This window comes from Xyrauchen texanus, chromosome 49, assembly GCF_025860055.1.
Source record: "Xyrauchen texanus isolate HMW12.3.18 chromosome 49, RBS_HiC_50CHRs, whole genome shotgun sequence".
Lineage (NCBI taxonomy): Eukaryota > Metazoa > Chordata > Actinopteri > Cypriniformes > Catostomidae > Xyrauchen > Xyrauchen texanus.
In genome coordinates this window covers 900700-920699 of record NC_068324.1, presented here as the reverse complement: position 1 = coordinate 920699, position 20000 = coordinate 900700, and the positions used below count along the sequence as shown (strand labels likewise).

General features: G+C 37.9%; 1 protein-coding gene across 1 annotated transcript in view; it reads left to right on the top strand.

Annotated features, from left to right (window-relative positions):
- The window catches only part of LOC127640120 (A disintegrin and metalloproteinase with thrombospondin motifs 20-like), a 97984-nt gene that overhangs the window by 45168 nt on the left and 32816 nt on the right, over positions 1-20000 (top strand). Inside the window, exons 12-21 of the mRNA XM_052122523.1 lie at positions 4397-4542; positions 5818-5999; positions 6117-6253; positions 10667-10784; positions 11172-11267; positions 14838-15004; positions 15523-15652; positions 15820-15946; positions 17269-17479; positions 19512-19676. Of these exons, the coding sequence (XP_051978483.1) occupies positions 4397-4542; positions 5818-5999; positions 6117-6253; positions 10667-10784; positions 11172-11267; positions 14838-15004; positions 15523-15652; positions 15820-15946; positions 17269-17479; positions 19512-19676 (1479 nt within the window). The remainder of the gene's footprint in view (positions 1-4396; positions 4543-5817; positions 6000-6116; positions 6254-10666; positions 10785-11171; positions 11268-14837; positions 15005-15522; positions 15653-15819; positions 15947-17268; positions 17480-19511; positions 19677-20000) is intronic.

Here is a 20000-nt window from a genome sequence, read left to right as displayed (position 1 = left end):
TATAAATGTATATTTATTTTTAAAAAATTATAAAATATTTTTTTAATAATAATATTTATAATAAATTATATATAATCTTTAGAGAAAATAGTATTTTAAATAAAATGATTTTTTTAAATAAATGTAATAATTTTATATCAAATGTAGTTTAAATAATGTTAATAATTCTTTATTATTATTATTATTATTATTATTTAGTGTTGTTTAAATATTTGAAACAAAAATGTAGTATTTGTTAAAAAAAATCGTATATAAATGTATTTAAAAATATTTATAAAATATTTTTTGAATAATAATAATGTTTATAATAAATTATATTTAATCTTTAGAGAAAAATTATGTTTATAATAAATGTCTATATTTTTTCATGTAGTATAAATTAAAGTTTAATTCAAATTAAATATTTTTATTTAACTGTTAAATTAAATGTCGAGTAAATAGTATAACAGCCAACAGAGAATGTTTATCAATTCTTAATTCTAATTCTCTTCACGCTTCAAATGAACAAATAACAAATAAATAAAACACATCTCACTTCTCGGTGACAAACACGTGCATCAGATTCAGTGTGCCAGCTGGGTCATCTCTTTCTGTACTGGTGTCAGTTCTGCATATGTTGAAACACAGAGCTGAAATCTCAAATTAGCCCATATGGGGCCCCGAGGATGTGCAGAACTTTGGACAAAAATCTGTGCACCAATTCTGCAGAAATGTGAAGTTTTCTGTGTTGTGTGCACTGACCCGTCTGCCTCTGATCTTAATATATAATGCATTTATGCACAGGCACGCACCAGCTAACCGCTCCGCTTTCCAGGGACAATATAGAGCTATTATAGTGTACGGTGAACTCAGAGAAGGGCAGAATATGTAAAGATGGTCTAGAGTACAATACGCATAGCATTTGACCCCTGACCCCTGAGTGTAGGGTTTACAGCCGTGCCAGAGAACATATGCAGTACTCTGAGGCTAGGCCTGTTTTAGTATTCTTTCCTTCTTTCCTTCTTTCCTTCTAGCAAGGTGTCCCGTTCCATGGAGCGTTGCCCTTTGAACCAGTTTTAGACTAATCCTTCTCTTTAGGCCAAAGACGCTTCGGCCGCGGGAACACGGAGCGTATTTGCGCGGTTATTAGCTAAAGGTTCTCTATAACTGACTGTGGAAGAGGCTTTCGGCTGATCCGGGCCGCAGGTGCAATTATTGAGGACAAACTCGGAGCGGACGGTCGTGTTGGTGTAATGGCTGTAGGGGTAGAGATTGTAAACCACCGGAACGCTATTCTGTAAAGCTGCCCTCCGATGATATTCATCAGGGGAAAGGGAAACCCTGTAGACAGAGATGGATATCACACTCGCCGTTTGCCAGGAGTTCATTACTTCCTGTCGTGTTCTGAATGAAGCAGTCATGAGTGAGTGACACACGATATCAGTCTCTGAGTCTCTGAGCTGTCAGCAGAAGGATTGATTCAGTATAGAGACACAGAATTATTGACGCTGAGAAGAGAAATCAGCACTTACAATGAAAGGTACTGTGGCTGTATTACGGTACTTCTGCTTTGGATTTTTCATTTCACGTCAAGGTACTTCAAAGAATACCAAGAAATAAAAAGCAGAGCATTACCATGTTTGCCAGTTATATATTTTTATGGGAACACTACACATGTGTCACAGTTTTGCAGGATACCATGGCATATTTGTACCATAATAATACCGTGTTTTTTGTATGTGGTCCATAGTTTTACCATATTTTTGGCCAATTACTGTGGTAATACCATGATATTTTTGTATGTGGTTTTATAGTTTTACCATGTTTTCACCCATGTGCCATGATAAGACCAGTATTTTGCCATGTACCATTGTGATACCATGTTTTTGGCCAATTACTATGGTAATACCATGTTTTTTTGGATGTTGTTTCATAGTTTTAACATGTTTTCACACATGTACCATTATAACACTGGGTTTTGACCATGTGCCATGGTAATACCATGTTTTTGGCCAATTACTATGGTAATACCATGTTTTTTTATGTGGTCCATAGTTTTACCATGTTTTAGCCCATATGCCATGGTAATACCATGTGTTTTGGAGGTGGTTTTGTAGTTTTACCATGTTTTCACCCATATACCATGATAACACTGGGTTTTGGCATGTTTTTTGGATGTGGTCCAGAGTTTTACCATGTTTTAGCCCATATGCCTTGATAATACCATGTTTCTGGCCAATTACTATGGTAATACCATGTGTTTTGGATGTTGTTTTGTAGTTTTACCATGTTTTCACCCATATACCATGGTAACACTGGGTTTTGGCATATTTTTTTGGATGTGGTCCATAGTTTTAACATGTTTTATTCCATGTACCATGATAATACCATGTTTTTTGGATATGGTTTTATAGTTTTACCATGTTTTCACACATATACCATTACAACACTGGGATTTGACCATGTGCCATTGTGATACCATGTTTTTGGCCAATTACCATGGTAATACCATGTTTTCTTTGGATGTGGTCCATAGTTTTACCATGTTTTAGCCCATATGCCATGATAATACCATGTTTTTGGCCAATTACTATGGTAATACCATGTGTTTTGGATGTTGTTTTGTAGTTTTACCATGTTTTCACACATGTACCATGATAATACCATGTTTTTTGGATGTGGTCCAGAGTTTTACCATGTTTTAGCCCATATACCATGATAATACCATGTTTTTGGCCAATTACTATGGTAATACCATGTGTTTTGGATGTTGTTTTGTAGTTTTACCATGTTTTCACACATGTACCATGATAATACCATGTTTTTTGGATGTGGTCCAGAGTTTTACCATGTTTTAGCCCATATACCATGATAATACCATGTTTTTGGCCAATTACTATGGTACTACCATGTGTTTTGGATGTTGTTTTTTAGTTTTACCATGTTTTCACACATGTACCATGATAATACCATGTTTTTTGGATGTGGTCCAGAGTTTTACCATGTTTTAGCCCATATACCATGATAATACCATGTTTTTGGCCAATTACTATGGTACTACCATGTGTTTTGGATGTTGTTTTGTAGTTTTACCATGTTTTCACCTATATACCATGGTAACACTGGGATTTGACCATGTGCCATTGTGATAGCATGTTTTTGGCCAATTACCATGGTAATACCATGTTTTCTTTGGATGTGGTCCATAGTTTTACCTTGTTTTGGGCCGTGTAAATACTGTGTTATGGATGTGGCAATCATTCACTGCACAGTACAAAACTACACCTTTAGTTTTCACCATTGTATTTTTGGTACAAGTCTTTTCAGAGAGCAAATCCCAAGGCATTACCATTTGATACCATCCCTGTACCTGGTACTGCCACAGAACTTTCTCTTATGAGTCAGAGAGGAACAGGACAATGAAAGTTTGAAGGAAGGGTTTAAGATGAGATGTGGGAAGAGAGAAAGGAACATGACAGTAGTGAGAAACAAGAGTAATAGTAAAGAGAGAGAGAGAGAGAGACAGTAATGAGCTCTGTCTTTCTTATCTGCCCTCTTGAGTTTCCGTATCGCAGTAGCACCTCAGTGCCTCAGTGTGTGCCAGCGACAGGCCAGTGTAATGCCGTGAGACAGACGCCAGCCTGTCGAGCATTCCAGCGGCACAGTGATCCCACCTTCAAGATCGCCTCGCAGCACGTGGGGATTCAGTTACCAGGCATAAAAAGACTCGTTCCTGGAGAGCGTTTGTCTGGCTGGAGTCGGAGCTGGACGTGTTCACACCGATGACAGAGATCACAGATGACTCTAGAGAGTCAGATACTGCCATAATATCGATTGAGTGTTGCTATTATGCTTCGCTCGTCTAATCAATAAAGGCATTCATTTGGCATCAGGGGTCCTGACTGAATGGTTCTTTTGGTACTTTTGAAACGCAGCTATTCAATGTCAGTTTTATAACAGTGGGCCAATCAGAGGAATCTGGGAGCGGCAGAGTGACAGTTTTAGTGAGACCATGTCAAGATCATGTGAAGCTTTAATAGACGATGTAGACACATACACACACAGACTGCAGTCCTGCATGTTTTCATTCAGCATGTATCAGTGTCAGTTATCCTCAGAGGAGTTTCATCTAATGCTTGATTTACACAGAACATCTGATCATGTCTCCAGTGGAGTTTTGTAATAAACAGAATAATGTCCAGATAATGCTTCTGGATCAGAGGACTGAATGAATAACACCAGTCTCTTCTGTGCTCGTTGTAAATCTGTCAGTGATTTTGATGGTTTTATTTTGAGATGTTCCTACTCTGGGATGTTATTTACTGTGTTTGTGTGTGTTTGTGTGTGTGTTTGTGTGTGTGTGTGTGTGTGTGTGTGTGTGTGTGTTGTGTGTGTGTGTGTGTGTGTGTGTGTGCAGCACTGCAGACATGGCATGTGTGTAAATAAGGAGATGGACATGAAGCCGGTGAACGGTGAATGGGGCCCCTGGGGGCCGTACAGTGTGTGTTCCAGAACGTGTGGAGGAGGAACTCGCAGCACAATCAGAGACTGCAATAAACCTGAGTGAGAACACACACACACACATACTCACATACTCACACACACACACACACACACATACTCACATACTCACACACACACACACATACTCACATACTCACACACACACACACACACACATACTCACATACTCACACAGACACACACATACTCACATACTCACACACACACACGCACACACACTTGCACACACACACACTCACACACCTACACTCACACACATGTTGTGTTTCCATGCACACACACACACACACACACATCACACACACACACACACACACACACACACACACACACACACACACACACACACATTCACACACTCACACACACACACACACACACACATGTTGTGTTTCCATGTTTATGGGACTTTCCATAGACATAATGGTTTTATACTGTACAAACTTTATATTCTATCCCCTAAACCTAACCCTACCCTAAACCTAACCCTCACAGAAAACATTCTGCATTTTTACATTTTCAAAAACATAATTTAGTATGATTTATAAGCTGTTTTCCTCATGGGGACCGACAAAATGTCCCCACAAGGTCAAACATTTCGGGTTTTACTATCCTTATGGGGACATTTGGTCCCCACAAAGTGATAAATACACGCTCACATTCACACACTCACACACACACACAAACACACACACAAACACACACACACACACACACGCATTCACACACTCACACACACACACACACACACACACACACACACACACACACACACACACACACACACACTCACACCCACAGAAGGCACAATCACCCTTAGATGTATACAGACAACGAGGAACATTCAAAAGAAGTTGTTGAGAAGACCTGAGCGCTCTGGTGGGGGAGTAAAGAGAAGATCACCTTTGACAACAGCACTAATTAGCTTTTTTTTCTCCCAATTTGGAACGCCCAATTCCCAATGTGCTTTTGAGTCCTCGTGGTCACGTAGTGACTCACCTCAATCCGGGTGGCAGAAGACGAATCCCAACTGCCTCCACGTCTGAGACCATCAACCCGTGCATCTTATCACGTGGCTTGTTGACATAGCGCATGTGGAGGCTTCATGCCATCCACCGCGGCATCCACGCTCAACACACCCTGAGATGCGAACTGGCGAACTCCACTTCCACGTCTTTACCACTGAACTACCCTGACCCCCTAGATGTGTGCTTTTTTAAATACAATAAAACATTTAAGACAGATCAAATCAAGCACACAAGACACAAGAAGAAGATCTAAAAGCATGTTTGTCTTTCACCCGTTTGTTCTCAGGCCGAGGAACGGCGGGCGGTTTTGTGTCGGACGCAGAATGAAGTTCCGCTCGTGTAATACGGAGGCGTGTCCGCGCGGCCAGAGGGATTTCCGAGAGGAGCAGTGTGCGCAGTTCGACGGCAAACACTTCAACATCAACGGCCTGCTTCCCACCGTCCGCTGGGTGCCAAAGTACAGTGGCAGTGAGTGTTTGACGGTATATGACCTCTGACCTCAGATCTGTGCTTCCTGTCTGTTAGAACACACCTGAAGCACAATGCTATTGCTCAGAGGATGCTCTCATTTCCATTTCTTCACAGTTCTAATGAAGGATCGTTGTAAGTTGTTTTGTCGTGTTGCCGCAACGATGGCATACTATCAGCTGAGAGATCGGGTCGTAGACGGAACCGCGTGTGGACCGGACACCTATGACATCTGTGTACAAGGACTGTGCCGGGTATGTAACAACCTCAGATGGTACTGAACGATTACCATATTTATATACTTGACAAGTTACATGGTAACACAATGTATTTCACAGAATACTTTTCATAGAATGTGTCCAGAAGCATGCTATTGCTATTGTCCATGCCCCAAAACATGGTAAAATCATGGTACAGATCCAGAAATCACGCTATTACCATGATCTATGTCCATAAACACGGTAAAATCATGGTACAGATCCAGAAATCATGCTATTACCGTGATCTATATCCATAAACACGGTAAGATCATGGCACTGATCCAGAAATCATGCTATTACCGTGATCTATATCCATAAACACGGTAAGATCATGGCACTGATCCAGAAATCATGCTGTTACCGTGATCTATATCCATAAACACGGTAAGATCATGGCACGGATCCAGAAATCATGCTGTTACCGTGATCTATATCCATAAACACGGTAAGATCATGGCACGGATCCAGAAATCATGCTGTTACCGTGATCTATATCCATAAACACGGTAAGATCATGGCACGGATCCAGAAATCGTGCTGTTACCGTGATCTATATCCATAAACACGGTAAGATCATGGCACTGATCCAGAAATCGTGCTGTTACCGTGATCTATATCCATAAACACGGTAAAATCATGGCACTGATCCAGAAATCGTGCTATTACCGTGATCTATATCCATAAACACGGTAAAATCATGGCACTGATCCAGAAATAACGCTATTACCATGATCTATATCCATAAACACGGTAAAATCATGGTACTGATCCAGAAATAACGCTATTACCATGATCTATATCCAAAAACACGGTAAAATCATGGTACTGATCCAGAAATAACGCTATTACCATGATCCATATCCAAAAACATGGTAAAATCATGGCACGGATCCAGAAATAACGCTATTACCATGATCCATATCCAAAAACATGGTAAAATCATGGTATTGATCCAGAAATAACGCTATTACACAGATCCATATCCAAAAACATGGTAAAATCATGGCGGGGATCCAGAAATCATGCTATTACCATGATCTATATCCATAAACATGGTAAAATCATGGTACTGATCCAGAAATAACGCTATTACCATGATCCATATCCAAAAACATGGTAAAATCATGGTACAGATCCAGAAATCACGCTATTACCATGATCTATATCCATAAACATGGTAAAATCATGGTACAGATCCAGAAATAACGCTATTACCATGATCTATATCCATAAACATGGTAAAATCATGGTACTGATCCAGAAATAACGCTATTACCATGATCCATATCCAAAAACATGGTAAAATCATGGTACAGATCCAGAAATCACGCTATTACCATGATCTATATCCATAAACATGGTAAAATCATGGTACTGATCCAGAAATAACGCTATTACCATGATCCATATCCAAAAACATGGTAAGATCATGGTACAGATCCAGAGATCACGCTATTACCATGATCCATATCCATAAACATGGTAAAATCATGGTACAGATCCAGAAATCACGCTATTACCATGATCCATGTCCATAAACATGGTAAGATCATGGTACAGATCCAGAGATCACGCTATTACCATGATCCATATCCAAAAACATGGTAAAATCATGGTACAGATCCAGAAATCACGCTATTACCATGATCCATATCCAAAAACATGGTAAAATCATGGTACAGATCCAGAAATCACGCTATTACCATGATCCATATCCAAAAACATGGTAAATCATGGTACAGATCCAGAAATCACGCTATTACCATGATCTATATCCAAAAACATGGTAAAATCATGGTACTGATCCAGAAATAACGCTATTACACAGATCCATATCCAAAAACATGGTAAAATCATGGTACAGATCCAGAAATCACGCTATTACCATGATCTATATCCAAAAACATGGTAAAATCATGGCACGGATCCAGAAATCATGCTATTACCATGATCCATATCCAAAAACATGGTAAAATCATGGTACAGATCCAGAAATCACGCTATTACACAGATCCATATCCAAAAACATGGTAAAATCATGGTACAGATCCAGAAATCACGCTATTACCATGATCTATATCCAAAAACATGGTAAAATCATGGCACGGATCCAGAAATCATGCTATTACCATGATCCATATCCAAAAACATGGTAAAATCATGGTACAGATCCAGAAATCACGCTATTACACAGATCCATATCCAAAAACATGGTAAAATCATGGTACAGATCCAGAAATCACGCTATTACCATGATCTATTCCCAAAAACATGGTAAAATCATGGTACAGATCCAGAAATCACGCTATTACACAGATCCTTATCCAAAAACATGGTAAAATCATGGCGGGGATCCAGAAATCATGCTATTACCATGGTCCATATCCAAAAACATGGTAAAATCATGGTACAGATCCAGAAATCACGCTATTACACAGATCCATATCCAAAAACATGGTAAAATCATGGTACAGATCCAGAAATCACGCTATTACCATGATCTATATCCAAAAACATGGTAAAATCATGGCACGGATCCAGAAATCATGCTATTACCATGATCCATATCCAAAAACATGGTAAAATCATGGTACAGATCCAGAAATCACGCTATTACACAGATCTATATCCAAAAACATGGTAAAATCATGGTACAGATCCAGAAATCACGCTATTACCATGATCTATTCCCAAAAACATGGTAAAATCATGGTACAGATCCAGAAATCACGCTATTACACAGATCCATATCCAAAAACATGGTAAAATCATGGTACAGATCCAGAAATCACGCTATTACCATGATCTATATCCAAAAACATGGTAAAATCATAGCACGGATCCAGAAATCATGCTATTACCATGATCCATATCCAAAAACATGGTAAAATCATGGTACAGATCCAGAAATCACGCTATTACCATGATCCATATCCAAAAACATGGTAAAATCATGGTACAGATCCAGAAATCACGCTATTACACAGATCCATATCCAAAAACATGGTAAGATCATGGTAAAGATCCAGAAATCACGCTATTACCATGATCTATTCCCAAAAACATGGTAAAATCATGGTACAGATCCAGAAATCACGCTATTACCATGATCTATATCCAAAAACATGGTAAAATCATGGTACAGATCCAGAAATCACGCTATTACACAGATCCATATCCAAAAACATGGTAAGATCATGGTACAGATCCAGAAATCACGCTATTACCATGATCTATTCCCAAAAACATGGTAAAATCATGGTACAGATCCAGAAATCACGCTATTACCATGATCTATATCCAAAAACATGGTAAAATCATGGTACAGATCCAGAAATCATGCTATTGCCATGATCTATATCCAAAAACATGGTAAAATCATGGCACGGATCCAGAAATCATGCTATTACCATGATCCATATCCAAAAACATGGTAAAATCATGGTACAGATCCAGAAATCACGCTATTACACAGATCCATATCCAAAAACATGGTAAGATCATGGTACAGATCCAGAAATCATGCTATTGCCATGATCTATATCCAAAAACATGGTAAAATCATGGTACAGATCCAGAAATCATGCTATTACCATGATCCATATCCAAAAACATGGTAAAATCATGGTACAGATCCAGAAATCACGCTATTACACAGATCCATATCCAAAAACATGGTAAGATCATGGTACAGATCCAGAAATCACGCTATTACCATGATCTATTTCCAAAAACATGGTAAAATCATGGCACGGATCCAGAAATCATGCTATTACCATGATCCATATCCAAAAACATGGTAAAATCATGGTACAGATCCAGAAATCACGCTATTACCATGATCTATATCCAAAAACATGGTAAAATCATGGTACAGATCCAGAAATCACGCTATTACCATGATCTATATCCAAAAACATGGTAAAATCATGGTACAGATCCAGAAATCATGCTATTGCCATGATAAATTATGTTTAAATCTTTTGTTGTAAGTGATGCCAGTTATTTACATGATTTTGATCGTATTCTTAATTTTGTAACTCATGTTCTAGTGATAACATATATACTGTATATCTGAACGTAAGTTATGTGTGTGTGCATGTGTTTGTGTGTGTGTTTGTGTGTGTGTTTATGTGTATGTGTGTGTGTGTGTGTGTTTATGTGTATGTGTGTGTGTGTTTATGTGTATGTGTGTGTGTGTGTGTATGTGTATGTGTGTGTGTTTATGTGTATGTGTGTGTGTGTGTGTATGTGTGTGTGTGTGTGTGTTTATGTGTATGTGTGTGTGTGTGTGTGTGTGTGTGTGTGTGTGTTTATGTGTGTGTGTGTTTATGTGTATGTGTGTATGTGTGTGTGTGTGTGTGTGTGTGTGTGTGTGTGTGTGTGTGTGTGTGTGTGCTCTTTCAGCAAGCAGGTTGTGACCATGTTTTGAACTCAAAGGCCAGGAATGATAAGTGTGGAGTCTGTGGTGGAGATAACTCCTCCTGTAAAACTCTCGCAGGAACCTTCAACAATGCACAATACGGTGAGATTTACATTAGTTTCTCCAGCGTTTCTTCAATATCATAATGTCCTCCAACTCAGGACAACACATGTCTCTTATTGCACTATTATTCAGGACAGCTGCATTCAACAGTGTGGAGGCCATCAGAAGACTTCAGAATGACAGTTTGATTGCTCAGATGTTGCTTTTACATCATTCAGGACACTTTAGGTTCAGGTTTAGTTAAAATTAAGTCTTCATTACTTGTGGACAGGCTGGCAGTGTTGACTCCTGTGACAAGGGTAGCCCAAAGGTCAACCTCAATCTCTCAGAGTTTGAGTTTGTGTAGCTGAGCAAACACTCTGTCTGCTGTTGTCCAAACATGGTTAAAATTGCATTTCTCTGTCTCAACACTGTCTCCTATTTTAGGTTACAATGTTGTGGTACGGATACCTGCTGGTGCCACAAACATTGACATAAAGCAAGTCAGCTACTCAGGGTCTCCGGAGGATGATAACTACCTTGGTGAGTTCAGAAGAACTGTGAACTAGATTACCCAGATTACCCTGGTGTTACCATGGCACAGTGATGGTATCAGATCATAATAAAATGGTTCTTTAAAATATATATAATTGTACTGAATGGTTACCACATTCATATATTATGGTATTTACATGGTATTCAAATATACTTAAAAGAATACCATGGTAGTATCATGGTGCCATGTCCAAAAAACATTAATTTAAGACCATGATAAACTTGCTATTACCATGGTAAATATCCAAAATCTGTGGTATTGGTACATGCCCAAAGTACATGTTGTAATCATGATACATATCCCAAAAATATGCTATTGCTAGGGGTTTGCAGCGAAGCCATTATCTGTATTTGTATCTGTTACTATGACATAATTATCCCATTATGGCGAAGATGACACCTCAGATGGCCACCTCGGTGTGGAGCTCTCCAATTCCTTTGTTGCTTTTACTTGTTTGTCCTGTGTTAAGTCATTTTTTCCAATCAGTTTTACCAGGGATGAACTGCTGAACATTCGGCAGCAGGTACCAGACAATCTTTTCCCAGTTTTTTACTATTTGGACGTTTTGCTGGACATTTGAGTCGGAGGCGCAGCTGTGCTGTTTAAGCACGCTAATGAGACTCAGGCGAGGGAAGCGAGCCAGTGTCCTGGTCAAGCTCCATCAGCACGGCTTTTGAACAGCGCTGACGAATATTCATCTCCCTAACAAAACAGACAAACTACATCTCCTCACCCCTACAAACAAGTACTTTTCAAACTCTGCTGCCTTGGGCTTCACAGAAGTGAAGCCATTCCGGACAGTGCATTACATCTGCCGGGCTTTCAATTGTTCAGAGCGGATCGCATTGTGCAGTTAACGGGGAAAACGAGAGGCGGTGGAACATGCTTTTTCATCAATGAAAGTTGGTGAACAGATGTAACAATGTTAAATAAGATGTTTTGTCCTTATTTGGAAGTGCTCTTTATCAACTGTAAGTCTTTTTATTTGCTGTGGGAGTTTTTATATTCCTCCACAAGCATGTGTGAATGCAGTGAGGAGTTATGCCAGGTCTTCCGGAAACAAAAGACAAAGAAAGCACAGGGCCCTGATGGTGTTTCACCCACTTGTCTAAAATCCTGTGCCTACCAGCCGGCCCCTTATCTTCACACAGATCTTCAACAGATCACTGGAGCAGTGTGAAGTTCCCTGCTGCTTCAAATGCTCCACTGTCATCCCTGTCCCAAGGAAACCCAAAATCACAGGATTAATGACTTCAGACCGTTCTATCTCTGATGTCTGTGGTCATGAAGGCATTTGAGAGACTGGTGTTGGCCCACCTGAAGGACATCACTGGGCCCGTTCTAGATCCCCTTCAATTTGTTTATAGAGCAAATTGTGGATGATGCAATCAACATGGGATTGCATCATATCCTTTAAAATCTGGACAGACCAGTGACATATGCAAGGATCCTTTTTGTGGACTTCAGTTCAGCTTTCAACACCATCATCATCAGCTATACTCCAGAACAAATCACACCAACTCTCAGTTCCCGTGTTTATCTGTAAGTAGATCACCAGCTTTATGATGGACAAGCAGCTGCTTGTGAGATGGGAAATTCACTTCCAGCACATGTACAATCAGCACTGGTGCCCCCCAGGGATGTGTGCTCTCCCCACTATTCTTCTCTCTGTATACCAATGACTGCACTGCCACGGACCCCTCTGTCAAGCTTCTGAAGTTTGCAGACAACACTACTGTCATCAGCTTCATCCGAGATGACGATGAGTCTGGATATAGAAAGGAGGTTGAATGGCTGGCTCACTGGTGCAGTCAACCTGGAGCTGAACATGCTCAAAACAGTGGAGATGGTTGACTCCCTCACCATTCTGAACAGCACTGTGGCAGCAGTGGAGTCATTCAGGTTCCTGGGCACTACCATCTCACAGGATCTGAAGTGGGAGACCCACATTGACTCCATTATGAAAAAGGCCCAGCAGAGTTTGTACTTCCTTCACCAGTTGAGGAAGTTCAACCTGCCACAGGCGCTGCTGATCCAGTTTTACTCAGCAGTCATTGAGTCTGGTCAATAACTGAGTGTATTATTAGTTGCCCCTTGCACTCCCTTCAAGAACTATACACTTCCAGAGTGAGGAAAAGTGAGTTATTCGTTTCAAAGTCATTATTTGTGTCTTTCCGAATAAGGTATTTGTCTTTGGGCACATCCCTAGCCACTACCATGGTAAATATCCAAAAACCCATGGTATTAACATGTTACATGTACAAATAACATGTTATTACCATGGTACATGTCCAAATAACATATTATTACCAAGGTATATGTCCAAAGAAATGGTATTACTACATTGGAGGACAAAGAACTTCAAAGTACCTTAAACATGGTATCAAAAGTCAAATAATGTGTTATTACCATTGTATATGTCCAGATAACATGTTATTACCATGATACATGTCCAAATAATGTTTCATTACCATGATACATGTCCAAATAATGAGTCAAACAAACACAAACACATGTGAACACACTTTAAGTTCACTCTAACACACCAACATGACTTCAATAGGTTTGTACCCTGATTACATATAAGGAAACTACTTTGTTTATGCAAATACAAATAGTGTGTGTGATTTAGTGGCATATTGCAAGTGATTTACTAAGAACTACTGTGCAAACAGTTTGGATATCATTTAAGGCTTTAGTGTGGTAATTGTACAGAGTTAGTCATACAGCTTACTTTCTTGACTCTTAAGTACCGGAGTTTGAAGTATGTTTGGTAACACTTTACAATAAGGGTGCATTAATAATCATTAATTAATGCTTAACTAATGCAAAGATAATATTGAGTTAATGTATGACTCATTAATTAAGCCATTCATTAATAATTGCCACACCAGAAACTAATAAAGACCCAAAGTACTGCCTAAACAGTCATGACTTGAGAACTTGTTTATCTTTAATGACCATCATTGGACTTTATAAAAGCTGTTTGTTTAACATCAGTTTCCAAAAACATTGCCTCACTAAAGAAAAAAAAAAAACAGGGGGATGCATATTAGTGCACCTGTATTGGGTGGAAGTTCAAATACATGGCTCCAGCTCATTGTGGTAATTAACACATTAATTAACACTATTAGTTCATATAATAAATCGTTAGGGAATTAATCCATATATGACACAATATATTATTCAGACAGACTCTTTATTAGTTGCTGATGTGGCAATCATTAATTAATGCTTAGTTAATCATGAGTTATACATTAACTCAATATTATCTGTGCATTAGTTAATCATTAATTAATGCTTATTAATGCACCCGTATTGTAAAGTGTCACCGTATGTTTATTCAAAATTGCCAGATGTGGGAGCATCATAACTGTCACTTGCTACCGTATGCTTTTCATGTAATCAGAACGATTTTAAAATTGTTACTCAGCTTATTAATCAACCATTTAATCAATGAATCAATCAATCAATCAATCAATCAATCAATCAATCAATCAATCAATAAATCAATCAGTATGACCAGTTCTGATCTTTTCCTTGATTTCTTTCTTCAGCTCTGTCTGACAGTCACTCCAACTTCCTCCTGAACGGAAACTTCGTGGTGTCCATGTTTAAAAGAGAGGTGACGTTTAAGGGATCAGAAATCGAGTACAGTGGATCAAACACAACTGTGGAGCGCATCAACTGCACAGAACGCATCGAGGAAGAGCTCGTGCTGCAGGCAAGAGAAACAACAACAAATGCAGAGATTCTGAGGCTGGATTCATGAACCATTCTTAGAAATACAATTCTTCTTAACTTCTGTTTGCTTCTTAATTCGACAAAACCACAGCATGATTCTGGACCAATGAGATTTCACTGTGGGCGGGGCTACTTAGCACAACATGACGAAAATAGAAACCAAGCAACAAAACATTGTGTTCTGCGATGCTTTATTTAGTTGCATCTGGCTAGGACACGGAATGGCATGACACAACTCAAGAAATGTAAAAATAAACGAAGTCGTGAGTTCGAATCCAGGTGTGTGCTGAGTGACTCCAGCCAGGTCTGCTAAGCAACCAAATTGGCCTGGTTGCTAGGGAGGGTAGAGTCACATGGGGTAACCTCCTCGTGGTCATGATTAGTGGTTCTCGCTCTCAATGGGGCGTGTGGTGATTTGTGCGTGGATCGCGGAGAGTAGCATGAGCCTCCAACAATGTCTGATTAAACAAATATTTGATGTGTGTGTGTGTGTCTCAGGTTCTGTGTGTTGGGAACCTGTATAATCCTGATGTGAGATATTCCTTCAGTATTCCCATTGAAGAGCAGCGAGAGCAGTTCACGTGGGAGCCGTCGGGCCCCTGGCAGGAGTGCAGTCGCGTGTGCCAGGGTAACATTTCCTTTTTGAAACTCATAAAGCCGTTTTGGGTCCATTTCTTTGTGGTACCTCGTCCAAAGTGCCCCTATGTTTACTTACAAGTAAACAACCATCTGCCATTGAACCTTTACACCTCATGCAATATCACTAAATTTGTCACTGTTTGTGTTCATTTGCAGGTGAGCGGAGGCGGAAGGCTGTGTGCATTCGTAAGAGTGACCGTTTGGTGGTTTCAGAGCAAAGGTGCGAGTATCAACCTCGACCGCGGGCCACAACGGAGCCCTGCAATACAGACTGTGAACTCAGGTATTCACACACAGCAGTTCCACTGCTAAACTAACTGAGGAGTTGTAATAGCGTTTAGAGTTTTTTAAAATTACCTACAAATTTTAACACTGAAAAAGTGACACACTTTAGCTTTAAGTTGCATTAGTTGTCTTTGCATCATCCAGATGAATATGAAGTGCTTTGGTAAAGTAAAACTTGCTCAAACTTGTAAAGTAACATGTGATTCCTGATTTGTGAGCGAATAGTTCTTTTGAGTCGGTTCATAAATGAGTCACTAGCAACTGGCTCTGAATGATTAATAAGCAAATCATCTAAATTATTCATTTGTAAATCGCTCTAAATTATTCATTAGTGAATCGGTCTAAATGAATCACGAGCAAATCGATCTGAATGATTCACGAGCAAATCGGCCTGAATGATTCACGAGCAAATCTGTCTGAATGATTCACGAGCAAATCGATCTGAATGATTCACGAGCGAATCGGCTTGAATGATTCACGAGCAAATCGGTCTGAATGATTCACGAGCAAATCGATCTGAATGATTCACGAGCAAATCGATCTGAATGATTCACAAGCAAATCTGCCTGAATGATTCACGAGCAAATCTGCCTGAATGATTCACGAGCGAATCGGCCTGAATGATTCACAAGCAAATCGGTCTGAATGACTCACGAGCAAATCTGCCTGAATGACTCACGAGTGAATCTGCCTGAATGATTCACGAGCGAATCGGCCTGAATGATTCACGAGCAAATCGGCCTGAATGATTCACAAGCACACCGATGTGAATAACTCACTAAAGAATTGTCTGAATGATTAACTTGCAAATCAGTCAAGTGATTCATTAGCGAATTGGTCTGAATGATTCATTCGTGAATCGGTCAAAATTATCCATTAGTGAATCGGTCTAAATGATTAATTAGCGAACCAGTCTGGAATGATTCACGAGCAAACTGGTGTGAATGACTCACTAGAGAACTGTCTGAATGATTCACTTGCAAATGTCATCAATAGTTGTACAACAAATACAAAACAAATATTGCTTATAAACCTTTTCAAAACAGCCATCACAGTATTGTTAGAAAAACTTTTTTAAAAGATTTTTTAGGGGCATTTTTTACTTATTCAGGATGCATTTTAATTTAACTGTATAAACAAAGCATGTTTTAATCAATTGAATTACAAAACAGTAATAAAGTTCAGGGGCACATCTTACATATCTGGGGTATTTTTCGCCTGGATCACTTGTTTCACATCAACCAAACAAACTGAACTGAATGGATGTCAGCTGTATTGTGAAGTGTCCCGTGTTGACGGATCTCTCTCTGTCCTTCTCAGATGGCACGTCGCGGGCAGAAGTGATTGTTCCAGTAAGTGTGGACCGGGTCACCGCACACTGGACGTGTTGTGCATGCGCTACAGTCAGAACGAGAGACTGAGTGAGCGTTTGGAGGGCAGAGCCTGTGCAGACCTGCCCAAACCGCAGACACGAGAGGGTTGCCATGGAGACTGCCTCCTTAAGAGCTGGCAGTACAGCACCTGGTCTCAGGTGTGCAACGCAACAAAAGGCTCAGATTCTACACTTGTACCATTTTATTTATACGTCCACTTAGAATGTTTTTCTAGGTGTCTTGCACCATAAATGGTCCTAATTATGATTTTATTATAATTTACACCATAAAAATCTTTATATTTAAACAGGCTGTTTTTGCTACTGTACCTTTAAGACTTTTATGTGATTTCATTTGATTCTATTCTATTGTGTTCTTTTCTATTTCAGTCTTATTCTGTTCTATTCTATTTCATTCTCATTTTATTTGTTTCTATTTTACTCTTTCATTTGTATTTTATTATTTATTTCTTATTCTGTTGTTTTCTATTCAATTCTTATTCTGTTATATTCTATTCTTTTCTATATTTTATTCTTCATCCTATTTTTTCTGTTCCATTCTGTTTTCTTTCTTATTCTATTCTATTCTATTTCAGTCTTATTCAATTCTAATTTTATTCTGTTCTATTTTATTTAATTCTAATCCATTCTTATTCTGTTCTATTCTGTTTCGTTCTCATTTTATTTGTTTCTATTTTACTCTTTCATTTGTATTTTATTATTTATTTAGTTTTCTGTTGTTTTCTATTCAATTCTTATTCAGTTCTATTGTATTCTTTTCTATATTTAATTCTTCATCCTATTTTTTTCTGTTCCATTCTGTTTTCCTTCTTATTCTATTCTATTCTATTCTTATTCTATTCTATTCTTATTCTATTCTATTTTATTCTTATTCTATTTGTATTCTATTTTATTCTTATTCTATTTGTATTGTATTCTATTCTTTTCTATTCTTATTCTATTCTTTTCTATTCTTATTCTATTCTATTCTATTCTTATTCTATTCTATTCTTATTCTATTCTATTCTATTTTATTCTTATTCTATTTGTATTCTATTCTATTCTTTTCTATTCTTATTCTATTCTTTTCTATTCTATTCTTATTCTATTCTTTTCTATTCTATTGTTATTCTAATCTATTCTTATTCTATTCTATTGTATTCTTTTCTATTTTATTCTTATTCTATTTGTATTCTATTCTATTTCATTCTAGTCCATTCTTATTCTGTTCTATTCTATTTCATTCTCATTTTATTTGTTTCTATTTTACTCTTTCATTTGTATTTTATTATTTATTCATTTTTTGTTGTATTCTATTTAATTCTTATTCTGTTCTATTGTATTCTTTTCTATATTTTATTCTTTATCCTATTTTTTCTGTTCCATTCGGTTTTCTTTCTTATTCTATTCTATTCTATTTCAGTCTTATTCTATTCTAATTTTATTCTGAATGTATTTTATTTCATTCTAGTCCATTCTTATTCTGTTCTATTCTATTCTATTTCAGTCTTATTCTATTCTAATTTTATTCTGTTCTATTTTATTTCATTCTAGTCCATTCTTATTCTGTTCTATTCTGTTTCATTCTAATTTTATTTGTTTCTATTTTACTCTTTAATTTGTATTTTTATTATTTATTTCTTATTCTGTTGTTTTCTATTCAATTCTTATTCTGTTCTGTTGTATTCTTTTCTATATTTTATTCTTCATCCTATTTTTTTCTGTTCCATTCTGTTTTCCTTCTTATTCTATTCTATTCTATTTCTATTATTATTCGGTTCTGTTTTATCCTTTACTCAATTTCAGTTATTGTTTTTCATCTGTTATTCTATTTCTCTCATATTCTTTTCTACTCTATTCTTATGTTCAATCATATTCTTTTCTATTCCATTTAATTCATATTCTATTAAATTTAATTCTATTTTATACTTATTATATTCGATTTCATTTTTATTCTATTCTTTTCCATTTTTTTCATATTCTATTCTTATTCTGTTCTGTTAAATTCCATGTAATTTAATTCATATTCTATTTTTCTATTTCATTCTTAATCTATTCTCGTTCCGTTCTGTTCCAGTTTATTCTATTTAATTCTATAATATTTTATAAGTATTCAATTCTAGTTATTTCTGTTTAATTTCAAATTCTCTTGTGTTCTGTTCAATTCTATTGGGTTGTATTGTTGTTTCAGTGCTCTGAGTCGTGTGGTGATGGGGTGCGGATGCGTCAGGCGTTCTGTATGAATAATTTGGGTCGCAGGCTGGTGGACAGAGAGTGTGTGGAGCAGCAGAGAGTTCTATCAGAACCCTGTAATGAACAGTCCTGTCCCGACTGGACCAGCAGTGAATGGAGCGAGGTGTAGTATATACCACCACTGTCACGATACCGTATTTATCTCTTATGGTACAATACCAGCTAAAGTAGAGTGGCATCAACATGCAGAATCATTATTCTCTCATGTTGGAGAAGAGTGAAGTTGACTTTTATTCTGTAGAGTTTACACAATCCCAATGCAATCATTGTCACATTAATAATGTCATGATTCAGAGTAATCTCATGTGTACCTGCAGAAATATGCATAATTACAACCGATAAATGCAACTTATGGATCTTAATTGTGATAAATGCTGGATTCATTCGGGGGGGTTTTCTAGATTTGGGTGGCATGAAACACAAAACA